The following is a 19,265-nucleotide window of genomic DNA, read 5'->3' as shown; positions in this document are numbered from 1 at the left end:
CTTTCATTAGTTACACTGCTCCCCGGGTTCTGATTCCCACTTCCTTATACTGTAATGTACTGCAGCTTCTACTACAGGTCAGTCATTGGGGGCCCCTCACACTGAAGCTCCCCCCTGCTGGTTGTGTATTGGCCAGTCTTCCATGGGGTCATTATGCAGATTATCACCACTTGCACTCACTGTGTTCAGCATCAGGTGGCCCTGTGGGCATCTTTTCCACCGTGGCCAATGTTATAGTGCCCATGGGAGCATCTACATATTGATTTTCGTAGGTCTTCCTAAATCAGTATTGGCTCACTATAATGGACACCTACTCCAAGTTTTCCTATGTGGCATGTTGTCTGTCCACATCCACGGTGGCCACTATTTTTTCCCTGTCTAAGATTTTTGCAACTGAGGGCTTGTGTATACCACGGTTATTGATAATGGGTCACTGTTTATTTCTCAAGAATATACTTCTTTTTGCCAGGCTAGTGCTGTCAGCCGTATCAATGAGCAGGGTGACGAAGTGGTTAGCACACTGGACTTGCACTTGGGAAGACGACGGTTCAAACCTACTTCCGGCCATCCTGATTTAGGTTTTCAATGATTTCCCTAAATCATTTCAGGCAAATACCAGGATGGTTCCTTCGAAAGGGAACGGCTGACTTCCTTCACTAATCTGAGCTTGTGCTCCGTCTCTAATGACCTCATCGTCAATGGGACATTAAACACTAATCTCCTCCTCCTATTAGACATGTCACAGCTCCCCTGTTTCATCTTTAGTTAATGGTGAGGCTGAATGCATGGTTTGGACATTTAAAACTCAGATGCGGAAGTATGTATCCAGCAAGTCTCCTGAAGCTGCCTTACACCATTTTTAGAGTTCGTACCATTTCACTCTGGCAGAGCTGCTACATGGATGCCACCCACAGATCCTCCTTCACTTGCTGCATCTGACACCTGGTCCACCGGTGTCGATGGCTCCATAACGGTTCTGGCCGAGTGTGCCCGTCTGGGCTCGTGGCTTTGGCTGCTAGCCAAACAGGGGTGCTGCCATCATTGAGCGTCACTGGGCTGGTGCCTCTGTGTTGTCCGCACTCCTGATGGGCAGTTGTCTCATCACTTTGACCAGCTGCGGTCGTGCATGAAGGTCCCATAACCTTCCCCGCAGCTGCTGATGCCTCTTCCTGTGTTGCAGATGGTCCAGTTCATGCTGCAGCGGGAGTCACTGTCTGGAAGATCACTGTCTGGGGTTCCTGCCTTCAGCCCCACTTTTTGACCACCATTGCCAGTGCAGCACTCACTGCACTCACTGCACCTTCGCTGCCTGTGTTGCTAGGTTCTGTGCAGCTGTTGTTTCCGATGTCCTCATTGACCTTGATGAGGATGTCACTAAAGAGATGCTGGCCCAAATCCTGGTCTACTGCCTCTCATGAGAGGGGAGATGGTGTACCAGACAGCCCCTACCTGCCGGTGCCTGCCTGCTACATGCTGCAGTAGTCACTGTCACTAGGAAATGAAATGAATGTCAGCTCCATCATTGGTATTTTCCATAACTTTTAATCTCAGGGCCTTGTGAGATCAGTACTTTTTTCCATGGTATGAGTGGTTTTTCAGTACCAGCGCTTTTTTTCTGTACCATGTATTTTTCAGTTTCTGTCTGTATGTGGTTTCCCTACCCCCCGTAGAAGGGAGGAGAGATGTACCTTCACTCACGACGTGCGCTATTTCAGAGATTGTGTGTCCATACAAGTTCACAGGCCAGCTTATAGAAGCCACCTTTGTCAACTCCCCTGGCATGCTCTGCTGGGATGCCCAGGAAACAGTATTATTTCAGCAATTGCAAATGAGTGCTCAGCCTCTTCTGTGCCCTGTATTAGTGTTGTCTAGTCAGTATGTTCAGTGCTATACAAAACTGTGTCCTATGTGTTGCTCTATAAAGTACTATGTTCCATAAATTGTGTTCTTGCTATAGTAAAAGCTGATGATGAAGCAATAGATTACTGACACATACAGAACATACTTCAGTATGAAACAGACTATGAACTTACACTATGTCTAACAATAAACCTAAAATAAAGCCATGTAAATAATGATTGCTCTAGTGCTACTTTAAGTACTGAAGGCCATGACTACTATAAAGGAAGAAGATAAGAAACTATTATTTGTTACTGAAACATTTTGAGGCATATCATTGGCCCAGTGCCAGATATGGATATCTGGTGGAGAAAGAAGAATAAAGAACTGTGTAAATGACTGACAATGTTATGTTGTCCACCAGTCGCAGGCAGGGCAACTTTGTCAGACAAGACAGACACTGTAACTTTCTGGCAGATTAAAACTCTGTGTCAGATTGGAACTCAAACCCAGGGTGTTTGCCTTCCACAGACAATTGTTCTATCAACTGATCTACACAATCAGAACTCATGGCCCATCCTCACAGCTTTACTTCCATCTCCTATCTTCTATCTTCTGAACTTCACAGAAGTTCTGTGAAACTTGTGGAACTAACATTGCTGGAAGAAAGGATATTGTGGAGATATGGCTTAACCATAGCCTGGGGGATTGTTTTGAGGATGAATTTTCATGCTTCAGCAAAATGTGTTCTTACATTAACAGGCCTGGAAGCTTAAAATTGTATGCCAGACTGTGACTTGAACCTGGCACCCTTACCTTTTGTGGGCCAGTACTCTATTAACTGAGCTACCCAAGCACAGGTCATAAGTTGTTCTCACAGCTCTACATCCTCCTGTACCTTGTCGCCTACTTTCCAAACTTCACAGACGTTCTGTGAAACGTGTGGGACTAGCACTGCTGGAAGACAGTAGACTGTGGAGACAAGAGTTAGCCACAATCTGGGGAACTGTTTCCAGAAAGAATTTTCATTCTGCAGCGGAAAGCACACTGATGTGAAACTTCCTAGTAGATTAAAACTGTATGTTGGACTGCGACTTGAATCTGAGAACTTTGCCTTTCACGGGCAAGTGGTCTACCAACTAAGCTATCTTAAGCACGACTCACAACCCATTCTGACAGCTTTACTTCCGCCAGTACCACATTTCCTGTTTTCCAGGCTTCACAGACGTTCTGCTGCAAAACTTGCAAGATTATCACCCCTGAAAGAAAGGATATTCTTCAGACTTGGCTTAGCCAGAGCCTGTGAGACTGTTTCCAGAATGAATAGTCACCCAGCAGCAGAGTGTGCACTGACATAAAACTTCTGGCAGATTAAAACTGTGTGCCACACAGGGACTCAAACCTGAGACCTTTGCCTTTCACGGGCAAGTTCTCTACAAACAAAGCTCCCTGAGCATGACTCATGACCATCCTCACAGTTCTGTGAGAGAAAAAGCTCCCCAGTTCAAGTCCTGGCTTGGTGCACAGTTTATACTGCCAGGAAGTTTCATATCAGCGCGCACATTGCTGCATAGTGAAAATTCATTCTCCATGCTATGTCTCAAGCCTGAAAACTTTTGAGTAGAATCTGTGATGGCCAGTGGATCTAATGGAACATTCCAATTTGACAGATTCCAGAAGCAGTGGTTGGATGAAGTCATGTATGACCTATGACAGTCTAGAGTTGAAGATAACTGTTTGAAAAAAATTAAGTAATGTTGGTACTAGAGGTAGATTCTGAGAGTGTCACTTGACATTCAACATCCATAAATGCGGAGACATGAGTAAGTAATCATGCAGTTTAAGTCAACATTTATACAATGAAATCTCAATGAACCTTCCCATGATTAAAAGGTACTCTGAAGCCCATAAGTTAAAGAACCTAAAAAATGTGTGCAAAATGTTGAACATGGTAATAAAGAGTGTACTAAAAGATGCCCTGGCACCAGTATGACATGTTTCAAAGTGATACTGGCACAAAGAAAGAAAATCAAATCATGTGACGTCATTCACTCCCTAACGTACTTCATCTAAGATGTGAACTCTGTCACCATCACATCAGTCTCTCTCTGAATGCCAGCAGATTTTTGTATCCTGTTCCACAGGCACTTCAGATCAAAAAATGGACAGAACCACACTGCAGACTAAACTGTGAGTCATTTGCAAGCAGGAAGTTATCACACTGCTAGTGGGTTCACTCACAATGGTCAAGATACTACTTTCGTTGAGCAGTGAGTATTGTGTGAAGAAAGAGCATCTGGTGAGTGTGTTTGCTGTGACATCCTCCTTCACTATGGTATTACTGCTGTGTGTCACATAAAGCTAGTAGATAGTCTGGATAAATAAATTGTGAAACTGTGCTCACAAAGATTATCTCAGGCAGGTTAAACAGACACATCCTGGTGTGCCAAGCATATAAATTGTTCCTGTCTTCCCTTTTTACTATTCAGTCTGTAACACATCACTAAGGCACAGTCTTTCTTCATTGATCTTCCTGTGTCCCTCAGTAGATACAGTATGCAGCCATACACATCAAGGGAACCACAAGGTAAGGCCATTCTTCAGCTTGATGTCACATAATTTTGGTCAGATGCCACAGAAGACATACATAACAGACCATATTATGCTTCTGCCATACATAATTCATAGTCCTGTCTATCTGCCATAATTATAGTCTGACATGACAAAGGGTGCACATAACAGGGACTATATCCTGCTTCCACCTGCCATTGGGCAAATAGTTTGCAAATGAACATTCATTTTCAAACTGCAGATTTAACCCTCACTGTACCAATTCAGTAATTTTTAGTACCAAGGGGGATGGCGGGGGGTACTTTGTGCCCACCATAAAAGAAAAATTTTAAAATAAATAAAGTTTATTAATTGTTCTTGAATTATATTAGTAACATACTTTTGAAAGATCTATTGATGCATAATCAGGATACAGAACCTGAATATTTCTTTTAAAACTGTTTTCAAAAATGCATTTTATATCTTTCACTTACTTCAGCATTTAAATTTACCAAGTCTAATTATCTTGAGAAAGAGTTGTAGTAAAAGTCAGGATAGTACTACTGAAGTACACTTTACTATAATTAAAAATATTACAAAAACTTGAGGTAACATACAAATAGCTTAGGTACATAACATAGTTTTGTGAGAAGAATTATTCACCACTTTCTTCGGAATTTACCTCAGATTTGGAAGACTACAACAGTTTTTTTACTGTGTTTACCACATGGGTATCTCTTACAATTGTCACAGATTGGGGCTGTTTTGTTCACTTTGTTGTACTTTTCTGCATTTGAACGGCTTTCACTAACGCATAAATGACATCTACCTTTACCTCCACGAGATTCCTTTGCACCAAATTTCTGCCTGATTTTCCATCCAAGAATACCCTCTGCACTTGAAAGTACAGGCTTTATCAGTCCTGCAATATTTGTAGCCTTTTCTTCAATGTATGGTATCGTGAGCTGTAGCCCCAGTTTTTGAAGAAAAAGTTGTCACTTATTAAGTTTTTTTCTTATTCCAGTCCAAGAAGTTCAACAAAAATAGTGTATAACTATTCACTGCTGCTATGTCCACAAGAGTATAGAAAACAGACAGTGGCTACCTTCTTGTAGCCCTTTTAGTTGAATATTGCATCACCATTCGATCTATCATGTGAATGTCACCTTTAGTCTCATTATAATATAAATTTATTACTGTTTTCTTCTTAGTGTCAGTAGGTGAACCAGCTGCAGCATCCTAATGTTGAGATGATAGAAACAGAAGATTTAGTTTGGGTTTTTCACAGCATACATAAGAAACAATTGTAATTGGAATATTTCCAGTACTAGTTTCAGCGAAAGCAAATTTACTAGAATATAATTCTGATCTTGAGATGTCTTTCAGTTCTTGAGGTATATGTTTCCTATTAGCTTGTAATATTCCCACAAGAGTTAGCTTGTGGTTCCTCCATATATCTTTGGCCAAATCAATTCAAGTGCAATATCTGTCTGTGGTGACATTTTGCCCTAAATTATGTGTAGGAACCACCAGGCGTTTGGCCACAGCTGCAGTGGAATTTGATTGTTGTGTATTATCATTTCTTTTTCCAGAATAAGGCTCCATGCTGATAACATATCTAGTTTTAGCATTTGTGAGCATGCATATAAGTACACCTTATATACCACGTTTTACCCTCTTGAAGACCTTGAAGGGATACCTGCCATGGAACAATGACAACACTTCATCAATAACAATGTGCATACCAACAGATTAATATTTTGACAGTAATTCATTCATTTTGTCAGAAACTTTTCAACTTATCATATTTCCTGCAATTGCTTTGCAACTCTCTGTCATCACATCTTACTATTTCAGTAAGCTGTTGGAATCTGGTTTAGCTCATGGTATAAACAAACCTTCCTGAGGTGTAGGACCATAAATCTATAACAGATGACTTACTGCCACTTTCCTTCCCCATAATAATAAGTAGCTCTATATATACCATGGGTTCAAGTCTGTCTGTCTTAAGTATTTTCTGCCTCAATGGCTCTTCATTGGTATGCTTTATTATGATGTTGAAAATTTCTGGAGACAAAAACTTTTGAAATGATTCTCTTACTGTTCCTACTTTACCTTCATCTCTTATGCCTTTTCTTTCTGTCACTATGTTTTTTGCTACTCATCTTCTAACATGAGGAAGTTTGGAGCTATAAATTTTTCCAGTACTCATAATATACTTGTCACTAACCTTGCAAGCTGCATCATCAGTTTCAGGTGCCCAGAGTTCATCTTCAGTGTCTGTAGGTGCTCTATCACTGTTAACATCCTCATGCACAACACATTCCTCTTCAGGTTCATTCACTAATTCATCAGTTTCATCAAATTCAATTTGATAATCTGCAGTTGTTGTTGTTGTTGTTGTTGTTGTTGTTGTTGCTGTTGTGGTCTTCAGTCCTGAGGCTGGTTTGATGCAGCGCTCCATGCTACTCTATCCTGTGCAAGCTTCTTCATCTTCCAGTACCTACTGCAGCCTACATCCTTCTGAATCTGCTTAGTGTATTCATCTCTTGGTCTTCCTCTATGATTTTTACCCTCAACGCTGCCCTCCAGCACTAAATTTGTGATCCCTTGATGCCTCAGAATATTTCCTACCACCCGATCCCTTCTTCTTGTCAAGTTGTGCCACAAACTCCTCTTCTCCCCAATTCTATTCAATACCTCCTCATTAGTTATGTGATCTACCCATTTAATCTTCAGCATTCTTCTGTAGCACCACATTTAGAAAGCTTCTATTCTCCTCTTGTCTAAACTATTTATCGTCCACATTTCACTTCCATACATGGCTACAATCTATACTCGATGTTAACAAATTTCTCTTTTTCAGAAACGCTTTCCTTGCCATTGCCAGTCTACATTTTATATCCTCTCTACTTCGACCATCATCAGTTATTTTGCTCCCCAAATAGCAAAACTCCTTTACTACTTTAAATGTCTCATTTCCTAATCTAATTCCCTCAGCATCACCCGACTTAATTCGACTATATTCCATTATCCTTGTTTTGCTTTTGTTGATGTTCATCTTATATCCTCATTTCAAGACACTGTCCATTCTGTTCAATTGCTCTTCCAAGTCCTTTGCTGTCTCTGACAGAATTACAATGTCATCGGCGAACCTCAAAGTTTTTATTTCTTCCCCATGGATTTTAATACCTACTCTGAACTTTTCTTTTGTTTCCTTTACTGCTTGCTCAATATACAGATTGAATAGTATCATGGAGAGGCTACAATCCTGTCTCACTCCCTTCCCAATCACTGGTTCCCTTTCATGTCCCTCAACTCTTATAACTGCCTTTTGCTCCCTGTATTTTACCCCTGCCACCTTCAGAATATGAAAGAGAGTATTCCAGTCCACATTGTCAAAAGCTTTCTCTAAGTCTACAAATACTAGAAAAGTAGGTTTCCCTTTCCTTAATCTTTCTTCTAAGATAAGTCGTAGGGTCAGTATTGCCTCAAGTGTTCCAACATTTCTATGGAATCCAAACTGATCTTCCCCGATGTCGGCTTCTACCAGTTTTTCCATTCATCTCTAAGGAATTCGTGTTAGTATTATGCAGCTGTGACTTATTAAACTGATAGTTTCCTCTACCATTTTTGCCCTCTACAGCTCCCTCTAGTACCATGGAAGTAATTCCCTCCTGTCTTAGCAGATGTCCTATCACCCTGTCCCTTCTCCTTATCAGTGTTTTCCACATATTCCTTTCCTCTCCGAATCTGCGTAGAACCTCCTCATTTCTTACCTTATCAGTCCACCTAATTCTCAACATTTGTCTATAGCACCACATCTCAAATGCTTCGATTCCTGGTTTTCCCACAGTCCATGTTTCACTACCATACAATGCTGTACTCCAGACGTACATCCTCAGAAATTTCTTCCTCAAATTAAGGCCGGTATTTGATATTAGTAGACTTCTCTTGGCCAGAAATGCCTTTTTTGCCATAGCGAGTTTGCTTTTGATGTCCTCCTTGCTCCGTCTGTCATTGGTTATTTTACTGCCTAGGTAGAAGAATTCCTTAACTTCACTGACTTCGTGACCACCAATCCTGATGTTAAGTTTCTCGCTGTTCTCATTTCTACTACTTCTCATTACCTTCGTCTTTCTCCGATTTACTCTCAAACCATACTGTGTACTCCTTAGACTGTTCATTCCATTCAGCAGATCATTTAATTCTTCTTCACTTTCACTCAGGATAGCAATGTCATCAGCGAATCGTATCATTGATATCCTTTCACCTTGTATTTTAATTCCACTCCTGAACCTTTCTTTTATTTCCATCATTGCTTCCTCGATGTACAGATTGAAGAGTAGGGGCGAAAGGCTACAGCCTTGTCTTACTCCCTACTTGATATGAGCACTTCGTTCTTGATCGTTCACTCTTATTATTCCCTCTTGGTTGTTGTACATATTGTATATGACCCGTCTCTCCCTATAGCTTACCCTTACTTTTTTCAGAATCTCGAGCAGCTTGCACCATTTTATATTGTCGAATGCTTTTTCCAGGTCGACAAATCCTATGAACGTGCCTTGATTTTTGTTTAGCCTTGCTTCCATTATTAGCCGTAACGTCAGAATTGCCTCTCTCATGCCTTTACTTTTCCTAAAGCCAAACTGATCGTCACCTAGCACATTCTCAATTTTCTTTTCCATTCTTCTGTATATTATTCTTGTAAGTAGCTTCAATGCATGAGCTGTTAAGCTCATTGTGCGATAATTCTCGCACTTGTCAGCTCTTTCCATCTTCGGAATTGTGTGGATGATGCTTTTCCGAAAGTCAGATGGTTTGTCGCCAGACTCATATATTCTACACACCAATGTGAATAGTCGTTTTGTTGCCACTTCCCCTAATGATTTTAGAAATTCTGATGGAATGTTATCTATCCCTTCTGCCTTATTTGACCGTAAGCCGTCCAAAACTCTTTTAAATTCCGATTCTAATACTGGATCCCCTATCTCTTCTAAATTGACTCCTGTTTCTTCTTCTATCACATCAGACAAATCTTCACCCTCATAGAGGCTTTCAATGTATTCTTTCCATCTATCTGCTCTCTCCTCTGCATTTAACAGTGGAATTCCCATTGCACTCTTCATGTTACCACCATTGCTTTTAATGTCACCAAAAGTTGTTTTGACTTTCCTGTATGCTGAGTCTGTCCTTCCGACAATCATATCTTTTTCAATGTCTTCACATTTTTCCTGCAGCCATTTCGTCTTAGCTTCCCTGCACTTCCTATTTATTTCATTCCTCAGCGACTTGTATTTCTGTATCTTTGGGATTATAATTATTATATTCTTCTTGAAGTCTGAGGGTATTTGGCCTGTCTCATACATCTTGCTCACCAGATGGTAGAGTTTTGTCAGGGCTGGCTCTCCCAAGGCTGTCAGTAGTTCCAATGGAATGTTGTCTACTCCCGGGGCCTTGTTTCGACTCAGGTCTTTCAGTGCTCTTTCAGTATCATATCTCCCATTTCATCTTCATCTACCTCCTCCTCCATTTCCATAATATTGTCCTCAGGAACATCGCCCCTGTATAGACCCTCTATATACTCCTTCCACCTTTCTGCTTTCCCTTCTTTGCTTAGAACTGGGTTGCCACTTGAGCTCTTGGTATTCATACAAGTGGTTCTCTTTTCTGCAAAGGTCTATTTAATTTTTCTGTAGGCAGTACCTATCTTACCCCTCATAAAATAAGCCTCCACATCGTTACATTTGTCCTCTAGCCATCCCTGCTTAGCCATTCTGCACTTCCTGTCGATGTCATTTTTGAGACGTTTGTATTCCTTTTTGCCTACTTCACTTACTGCATTTTTGTATTTTCTTCTTTCATCAATTAAATTCAGTATCTCTTCTGTTCTCCAAGGATTTCTACTAGCCCTCGTCTTTTTACCTACTTGATCCTCTGCTGCCTTCACTATTTCATTCCTCATAGCTACCCATTCTTCTTCTACTGTATTTCTTTTCCCCATTCCTGTCAATTTTTCCCTTATGCTCTCCCTGAAACTCTGTACAATCTCTGGTTCTTTCAGTTTATCCACATCCCATCTCCTTAAATTCCCATCTTTCTGCAGTTTCTTCAGTTTTAATTTAAGTTCATAACCAATAGATTGTGGTCAGAGGCCACTTCTGCCCCTGGAAATGTCTTACAATTTAAAATCTGGTTCCTAAATCTCTGTCTTACCATTATATAATCTATCTGAAACCTTCTAGTATCTCCATGGTTCTTCCACGTATAGAACCTTCTTTCATGATTCTTGAACCAAGTGTTAGCTATGATTAAGTTATGCTCTGTGCAAAATTCTACCAGGCGGCTTCCTCTTGCATTTATTAGCCCCAATCCATATTCATCTACTACGTTTCCTTCTGTTCCTTTTCCTACTGTCGAATTCCAGTCACCCATGACTATTAAATTTTCGTTTCCCTTCACTACCTGAATAATTTCTTTTATCTCATCATACCTTTCTTCAATTTCTTCGTCATCTGCAGAGCTAGTTGGCATATAAACTTGTACTACTGTGATAGGAGTGGGCTTTGTATCTATCTTGGCCACAATAATGTGTTTACTATGCTGTTTGTAGTAGCTTACTCGCACTCCTATTTTTTTTATTCATTATTAAACCCACTCCTGCATTACCACTATTTGATTTTGTATTTATAACCCTGTATTCACCTGACCAAAAGTCTTGTTCCCCCTGCCACCAAACTTCACTAATTCCCACAACATTAACTTTAACCTATCCATTTACCTTTATAAATCCTCTAAGCTACCTGTCCAATTAAGGGATCTGACATTCCATGCTCCGATCCGAAGAACGCCAGTTTTTTTCCTCCTGATAATGACATCCTCTTGAGCATTCGCTGCCCGGAGATCCGAATGGGGGACTATTTTACCCCCGTAATATTTTACCCAAGAGGACGCCATCATCATTTAATCATACAGTAAAGCTGCATGCCCTTGGGAAAAATTATGGCTGTAGTTTCCCCTTGCTTTCAGCCGTTCGCAGTTCCAACTCAGCAAGGCTGTTTTGGTTAGTTATACAAGGCCAGGTCAATCCCCTGCAACTACTGAAAAGGCTGCTGCCCCTCTTCAGGAACCACACATTTGTCTGGCCTCTCAACAGATACCCCTCCATTGTGGTTGCACCTACGGCACTGCTGTCTCTATCGTAGAGGCACGCAAGCCTCCCCACCAATGGCAAGGTCCATGGATCGTGGGGGGTGGGGGAAACTGCAGAGTCTTCCAAAATCTGTGATATTTCTCTGTCAGTAAGGGACTGTTGATAGATTTTCAGTCCCAGTTGTTTCTAACACTGGACTAAGTTTCAGTAAATAGGAAACAATAAAAAACCAAAGGAAAATGAATCATTGTTGGGACAAATGTTGCCGTCAACCCAGAGAAATATAATGTCCATGTGTTCTAAAGTCACATAATGCTATTATTTGTGGAGTAAGAAGGCTGTTGTGGGAAGTCACATCAAGTAACAACGAGGAGAAACATTATGACCAACTCCCTTAAACTCAAATTTTCTGATTAAGCTTAAACAAAAAATGTAAAACCATCATAGAATCTGGAAGAAGACTTCATTAAAGACAATAAATATTTTTTAGAAAATTTTAAAAAGTAAATTAAGTGAATAGATTGCAATATTTTCAAAAGGTGCATGTAAAGTCCCCCTCACCTTGTTATTGTGAGGGTTGAGTGTGCACACAGCTCCACTCTGTCAGTGTCTCGCGGTGTCACAGTACCTGCTAAGTCCTGCAGTGTGCATGTATCAGAAGATAGTGCCAGACACTTCTACTTTCACTGCCAGCAGAGCAAGACTGGATATTTTACTAGTTTAGTTAGTCATTATTCACTGGTTTCAGGAATAAACCAGTTTCATAGTTATCGAATTTTAACAACCTTGTGAGGGACCGTCAACATCATCATATTTAAGTAAAGTTATTGTAATAAATTATTGTTAACTGTCACTTATCTATGTTGCCAACACTATTTTGTGACAGTTCCAATTTTCTCTTTGACAGAGCTGATTAGTTGCTATGTGCTTTAGAGTGCTAGTTCAATAAGAGCCACTATTTTCTGTGGTAGGTGGTTCTCTTCCTGCCACCTGTATGTTGAATATAAAACTTATTTAGTTAGCACAACAGAGCTTGAAGAGCCTTTGTTTTATGGTCATTAGTACAGATTACTGCTCGAGAACGACTTTCAAAAAATGAAAACATGTTTCAGACCTTGCCATCACCAGCTATGTGAAATCCATTGTCTGTGGCTACCAACACCACCTTGCGAGAGTTGTTGCGCCAGTTGATGCGTTCTGTGCATGTGACAGCCTGGAGGACTGCATCCAAAGTTCCTTCTGGAGCATCAAAGTTCCCAGACATGTTCACTTTTCGAACTGTTTCCTGTAAAATGTATTTAACAATGGGTAAAGATGCAGATCTATTTACACACTGTACAGAAAGTAAAATGTTTAGAACAACTTACAGTGAACAACGTGATATTTTTTTGTAGGCTCAAGTGGTTTCTGAATTCATAAGCTGGATCACAAGGGACACTTCGATTTCTGCATGGATGTTTTATCCTTAAAAGTAATGAAAAATAACACACTTAGCAGTGCATGCAAAGCTAATGGGAATTCTGAAAGTTATGAAGAACACATTGAAGATTTAAATGTCTGTTCCTTATTCTTAAGAGTAAAATGAAATAAAATACAAATCTCTCATTGCTAGCACCTCTGCTGTTCAGAAATTGTGGTTCTCTCTGGCAGAGAGAACGCTAAATGCTTCCAAGATTACCTAGCTGGAACAGTTGCAATCCAATTTCAGTAAATACTTGTGAGACTGCAGGTCAGTTTCACTTGCGATTTCCTCAGCTTCTCTATATCACTTTTCTGTTACAGTTCTATGATTTCTCCATCAACCACTTGTTTTTCAATCTTGTGATGTAGCCAAGCCACAATCATTGGCATTTAGATACCATTCTATTCACCAAGCTTCTCAGACACGACTTCTATATTCTTACCAGTCCTCGTGCGTCCTGATGTATGGTGCTGTGGGTTTATCCACAAAGGCGCCAAATCCAATTCTGTAGTCTGATGTAATGTTGTTCATAAATTCTTCTAGTGATTGCTGAAGGCTGGATAATTTATCTTTATCATCAGTCATTGAGCCAGACAGATCCATCAGTACATAGAGATCTAGTGGCAAATTCTGCACTTCGTAGGTAAAATTTATATAATGCTTCTGATCTGCAATGTAAAAGATAAAAATGAAGCAAGAAGTGTTGTAGATGTTGTTCATTACATGTACTGTATAAAGAGCAAAAGTTAATTTCTGTACTTCTCACTGTTAGAAACCAGGGTTTGAGGATTTAACATAAACTTGAACCAATTACAAATGTACAAGTGATTTCATTCAGTATGAGCAGTGGTAGGCTGTGTGGTCATGAAGGATGAGCAGGTGATTGATATCAATTGCCATAGCCCAGTTAATTGCTCATGACTTTATTCTTCGTACCATGATATACACACACCACCCCAGTTCCCAGAAGTCCTGACAATAGATGTTGACTGTGGATATTGTATCACAGAGACACTCCCTTTGACTCTTCAGAGATGTCATTAAACCCACCCAAAGATGTAAACAACCATGCATTAGCAGTGCCTATTACATGGAGGGGGTCCAACAGCCAATCAGTTCCAATCATTCCACCAGGAAGGAGATACACGGCTCGTGTTGTCTGTAGTTCAACCATACCTAGATGGTCAATACAACAGTTCAATCATGTCCGTGTTGTTACTTTGTGACAGGAAGGGCTCTCAACAAGGGAAGTGTCCAGGCATCTCGTAGTGAACCAAAATGTTGTTGTTCGGACGTGGAGGACATACAGAGAGACAGAAACTGTCGATGACATGCCTCACTCAGGCCGCCCAAGGGCTACTAGTGCAGTGGATGACCACTACCTATGGATTATAGCTCAGAGGAACCCTGACAGCAATGCCACCATGTTGAATAATGCTTTTCGTGCAGCCACAGGACGTCGTGTCACTACTCAAATTGTGCGCAATAGGCAGCATGATGCGGAATTTCACTCCCGATGCCCATGGTGAGGTCCACCTTTGCAACCACCTCACCATGCAGTTTGGTACACATGGGCCCAACAAATTGCTGAATGCCCCGCTCAGAATTGACATCATGTTCTCTTCACTGACGAATGTCGCATATACCTTCAAACAGACAATTGCCGGAGGTGTGTTTGGAGGCAACCCAGTTAGGCTGAACGTCTTAGACACACTGTCCAGTGAGTGCAGCAAGGTGGAGGTTTCCTGCTGTTTTGGTGTGGCATTATGTGGGGCAGATATACACTGCTGGTGGTCATGGAAGGTGCCGTAATTGCTGTACGATACATGGATGCCATCCTTCAACCAATAGTGCAACCATATTGGCAGTGTGTTTGCAAGGCATTCATCTTCATGGACAACAATTCATGCCCCCATCGTGCACAGCTTGTGAATGACTTCCATTATGATAACAACATAGCTTGACTAGAGTGGCCAGCATGTACTCCAGACATGAACTCTATCAAACATGTCTGGGATAGGTTGAATAGGGCTGTTTATGGATGACATGACCCACCAACCGCTATGAGGGATCTACACCAAATTGCCATTGAGGAGTAGGACAATCTGGACCAACAGTGCCTTGATGAACTTGTGGATAGTATGCCACAAGTATGCATCAAGGCAAGAGGATGTACTGCTGGGTATTAGAGGTACCGGTGTGTACAGCAATTCGGACCCGCACCTTTGAAGGTCTTGCTGTATGGTGGTATAACATGCAATGTGTGGTTTTCATGAACAGTAAAAAGGGCAGAAATGATGTTTATGTTGATCTCTATTACAATTTTCTGTACAGATTCCAGAATCTTGGAACCGAGAAGATGCAAAAATTTTTTGATGTGTGTATAATGACAAAGATATTCCTTCAGTACCTCACCTTATGCTTCTACAATCAGATCAATCAGTTTTCCCTCACATTTCTTTCTCCTTTTGGCCGGCTGGCACATAAGCAGGTAAACCCAGTTCTCAAATCAGTTGGTGTTAAACATAATATACTATTCCGAAAATTCACAAAACTTTTGATACTGTTTTTGTTGCAATGGTTGGCATACAGCATTACTATATGAAAATAGCTGTGCTGAAATTCTAGGTTGGGCACACTGACATGATTACCAAACCTGTTGTGAAATATACTGTTCAATTAGAGGAATAGATTTCTGTCCATGACCAGAGCCTCCCTTGCAGTTACAAAAGCACATGCAAAAAAAAAAAAAAAAAAAAATGGTGACACATTAGTGTATCACTGTTTCCATTCACACAATAAGGGTTTCTTCCACATGGAAGAGAGAGAGAGAGAGAGAGAGAGAGAGGTTAAGAGTAGGTCTCATTCTCCACAAGGCATTTCCAAATTTTGTATTTGTCTGATCCCCTATTTTCCTTAAGTACGACTTCTGCATCTTGTAGCATCTGAAGGATAGTGTCTCATACCTAACAAGTTTCTCGTGGGAGACCTACACATGTTCTACAGGATTCAGATCTCCTGAATTCACAAGCCAGTTCATTCATGAAATGCCTTCCTGCTGTGTCTCAACAATGTGCAAAATTTTATAATGAAGCCAGGGCCCATTGCATAGTAGATAAACCAGTATTTCAGTACAACGTCCACAGCTGGTGGTCTAGCAGCTAGCATTGCTACTTCTGGAATACAGGGTCTCGGGTTTGATTCCCGGCCAAGTTGGGGATTTTCTCTGCCTGGGGACTGGGTGTTTGTGTTGTCCTCATCATTTCATCATCATCATCATTATTCATGACAGTGGCTAGATTGCACTGTGTAAAAATTGGACTCAGTAAAAATTGGGACTTTGTACAGGTACTGATGACCGCACAGTTCAGCGCCCCACAAACCAAACATCATCATCTTTTCAGAACAATATCATTCCCCCAGAAACTGACTATACCATGCACATGTTCATTTATGATCTTGGACTGGTAGTGATACATGCCTCAAACATTAATCCACATTTAGCATAACTGTCATTTTCCAGTACATCTCATTCTCTCCTTATTAGGTGGTATCTTCAAACTGCTCATTGCATTTAATGGGATTTCTTCAGTCACTTTACTCCACTTCTGTCGCACTCACAGCAGTGGTGACCTTTTTACCGGGCACAGATCAGTCAACTGCCCTTCATCAAAATCTCTCAACTGACAGCTTGTAGCCATCCTCACTCAAGACTACACTCTGTAAGTAGCAATGTGAAACACAAATGATTCCTTATATAACATCTTTAATGTTGTTGGTCTGCCAGCGTATTTGAAATTCTCTTTAGATCATGACCTTCAAACTGACAGAAGCATATTTCCCATGACAAGAGATGCCCTCCTCCCTCATTCCACCTGTGAAAGCAGCCATGTCACATACCAGCTCTGCTGCAATCATTGTACAGCTTTTTATATTGGTATGACTATCAACCAGCTGTCCACCAGAATGAATGGCCACTGCCAAACTAAGGCCCTGAGCAAAGTGGACCACACTGTGGCATAGCACCCAGCACAACCTTGGCCATCGGTATCCTCCATTCCACCACTACCTTTTCTGAAGTGTACAGATTGGAGTTATCCTTACAATACATTCACCACTCCTCAAATCATCTTTTTCTTTCAATTCATGTTCCCTCACCCTCATTGTGTGCAACTCCCTGCCAACGCACTCAACAGTCTTTTCCCCTTACTGTTTCTCTCTTTTTCTGCTCCCCATCTCCCTCCACCTGCCTCTCTCCACAGCCTCCTGACACTGTTCCTATCAGCCTTGTCCTGCCACCATCTAGTCCCTGTATGTTTCACCAGGCAGTAGTGACTTCTCTCCCCCAGTTGTACCCTGCTATACCTGCCCTTTCCCTGCCTCATTCCAGATTATTGCTTCTGTCCGATGTTGCACTGCTGCATTCTGGACGGAACAGCTGGAGACAGTAGTCGTGTGTGTGAGGTGTATTTGCTGAATGGTGTACGTTTTCTTTTCCTTTCTGAAGAAGGCTTTGACTAAAAGCTCAATGTGTCACAGTCTTTGTAGTGCCAGTCTGCAACTCAATGTAGTCATCTTTAGGGTGAGTAACAATCTAATCTTTTCATAATATTATTGGCTTACAGTGCTTATGTACATAGATCCCATTAATGCACTGCGAATGTGCCAAAGTACCATAATTATGCGAAACTTTAAAAAATGTGTACAAAGACTGAATTTGTTGAAAATGTCAAAAATTTGGAATTTTTGTCTAATAATAAATCATTTGGACCCTGCACAAACTGTAGTTTAGCTGTAGTAACTTTTTGTAGTTGTTGGTAAGTTGTTGACTAAGTGTGCTCTGGTATAAACTTTTATGCATTAAAGTATTTTTGTATATAATTCCTCATCTGATTATTGTTTCAATGAAAAGAGCTGTTAGTTTGAACCAAGACCTTTCTTTCCAATAAAAATAAGTATATGCATATATTATTTATAATATCTGTTCTCTAAAATGTACTAATGCCCAAAAGTTTGGAAGAATCAAGAAATGAGGGCGATTTTCTGGAAAAAAAATAAAAAAAAAAAAATGTTGGGAAGAGTCGCAAAACAAGATAAAGCTTGATAAGAAAAAGTTTGGCATACAACAAAACGTGCAATTACAAAAATTCTAAACTCAATGATACTCATTGAAAGAATATAAAGGGATATTTACTTTCAACTACCAAAAGCAAACTCGGAATCCCAATCATTAAGTGAAATACCAAACTGATTTCATGTGGTCACTTCAATATGAACTTTCTGATTGACTCTCTGGAAAAGAGGACAGTAAAAGATTTGCTTGAGACACGCATTGCACTTAAAATAGAGCAGAGAAAAACAGGAACACAGTCATAGATTACATCTTCCCACATTGTTCTTACACTGTGAGAAAAATTAGTAATGACATGTCATATCAATACCAGCATTGAAAGGAATCATAGTAAACTCAATTCCTGAACTGGTAAACAAAAGATACAGACCTATGGATTAGGCTACAATGCAGGCAGTTACAACCTACCTAGGGAATACTTGGTAAGAAGTCTAGAAAACAGGCAGCTTGAATGACAAATACAAGTTCCAGTCACATTAATGAGACCACAGCCTATGTTTGACGTCATTGTGCAATAGCCACTCACAGGCGACAGGCAACATCACTGAGCAATTTATCTGACATCCAGAAGAGCATGACTGTTTGCTTTTGGGCTGAGGGTTGGAGCATTTCTGAAATTGCTAAGTTTGTAAACCATTTGCATGATGCTGTGGTTAAAGGATAGTAAGCATGGATAAATGGTGTTATTCAAAACTGGCACCCAGGCACGTGTGTTGCACCATGGGCCATAGATGACAGGGAGGAATGACAGCTGTGGAGATACATATGAGCAAATAGACCTGCAACTGCTGGGCAGTTAACCAGCCAGAGGAACCAAGGGGCTACTGACAATGTCTCCTCAATGACTGTTCAGTGAACTTTGCTGATATGGTCCTCCACAGTGGGTGCCTGGTTCAAGCATCCATACTGACTGCTGTTCATAGGCAATGAAGGCTAGAAATTGCATGCCAGTACCACAACTGGATGTCCACTGAGTGAAAACATGGTGCTTTTTCAGATGACTCACATTTTATGCCCATCGGACAGATGGCCATCGTCATGTACCGCATGACATGTTTGAAAGCAAACACATGCAACAATTCTGGGCTGGGGAATGTATTTCTGGCATTCCATGGGCGATCTTGTTATTC

The 19,265-nt window shown here is 40.8% G+C and overlaps 1 protein-coding gene across 1 annotated transcript in view; it reads right to left on the bottom strand.

Annotated features, from left to right (window-relative positions):
- The window catches only part of LOC126354379 (integrin beta-PS-like), a 150,723-nt gene that overhangs the window by 59,175 nt on the left and 72,283 nt on the right, over positions 1 to 19,265 (bottom strand). Inside the window, exons 4-6 of the mRNA XM_050003979.1 lie at positions 13,447 to 13,672; positions 12,910 to 13,006; positions 12,657 to 12,827 (exon numbers count right to left, since the gene is read on the bottom strand). Of these exons, the coding sequence (XP_049859936.1) occupies positions 12,657 to 12,827; positions 12,910 to 13,006; positions 13,447 to 13,672 (494 nt within the window). The remainder of the gene's footprint in view (positions 1 to 12,656; positions 12,828 to 12,909; positions 13,007 to 13,446; positions 13,673 to 19,265) is intronic.

This window comes from Schistocerca gregaria, chromosome 3 (assembly GCF_023897955.1).
Source record: "Schistocerca gregaria isolate iqSchGreg1 chromosome 3, iqSchGreg1.2, whole genome shotgun sequence".
Taxonomy (NCBI): domain Eukaryota; kingdom Metazoa; phylum Arthropoda; class Insecta; order Orthoptera; family Acrididae; genus Schistocerca; species Schistocerca gregaria.
This window is presented reverse-complemented; position numbering and strand designations above follow the sequence as displayed.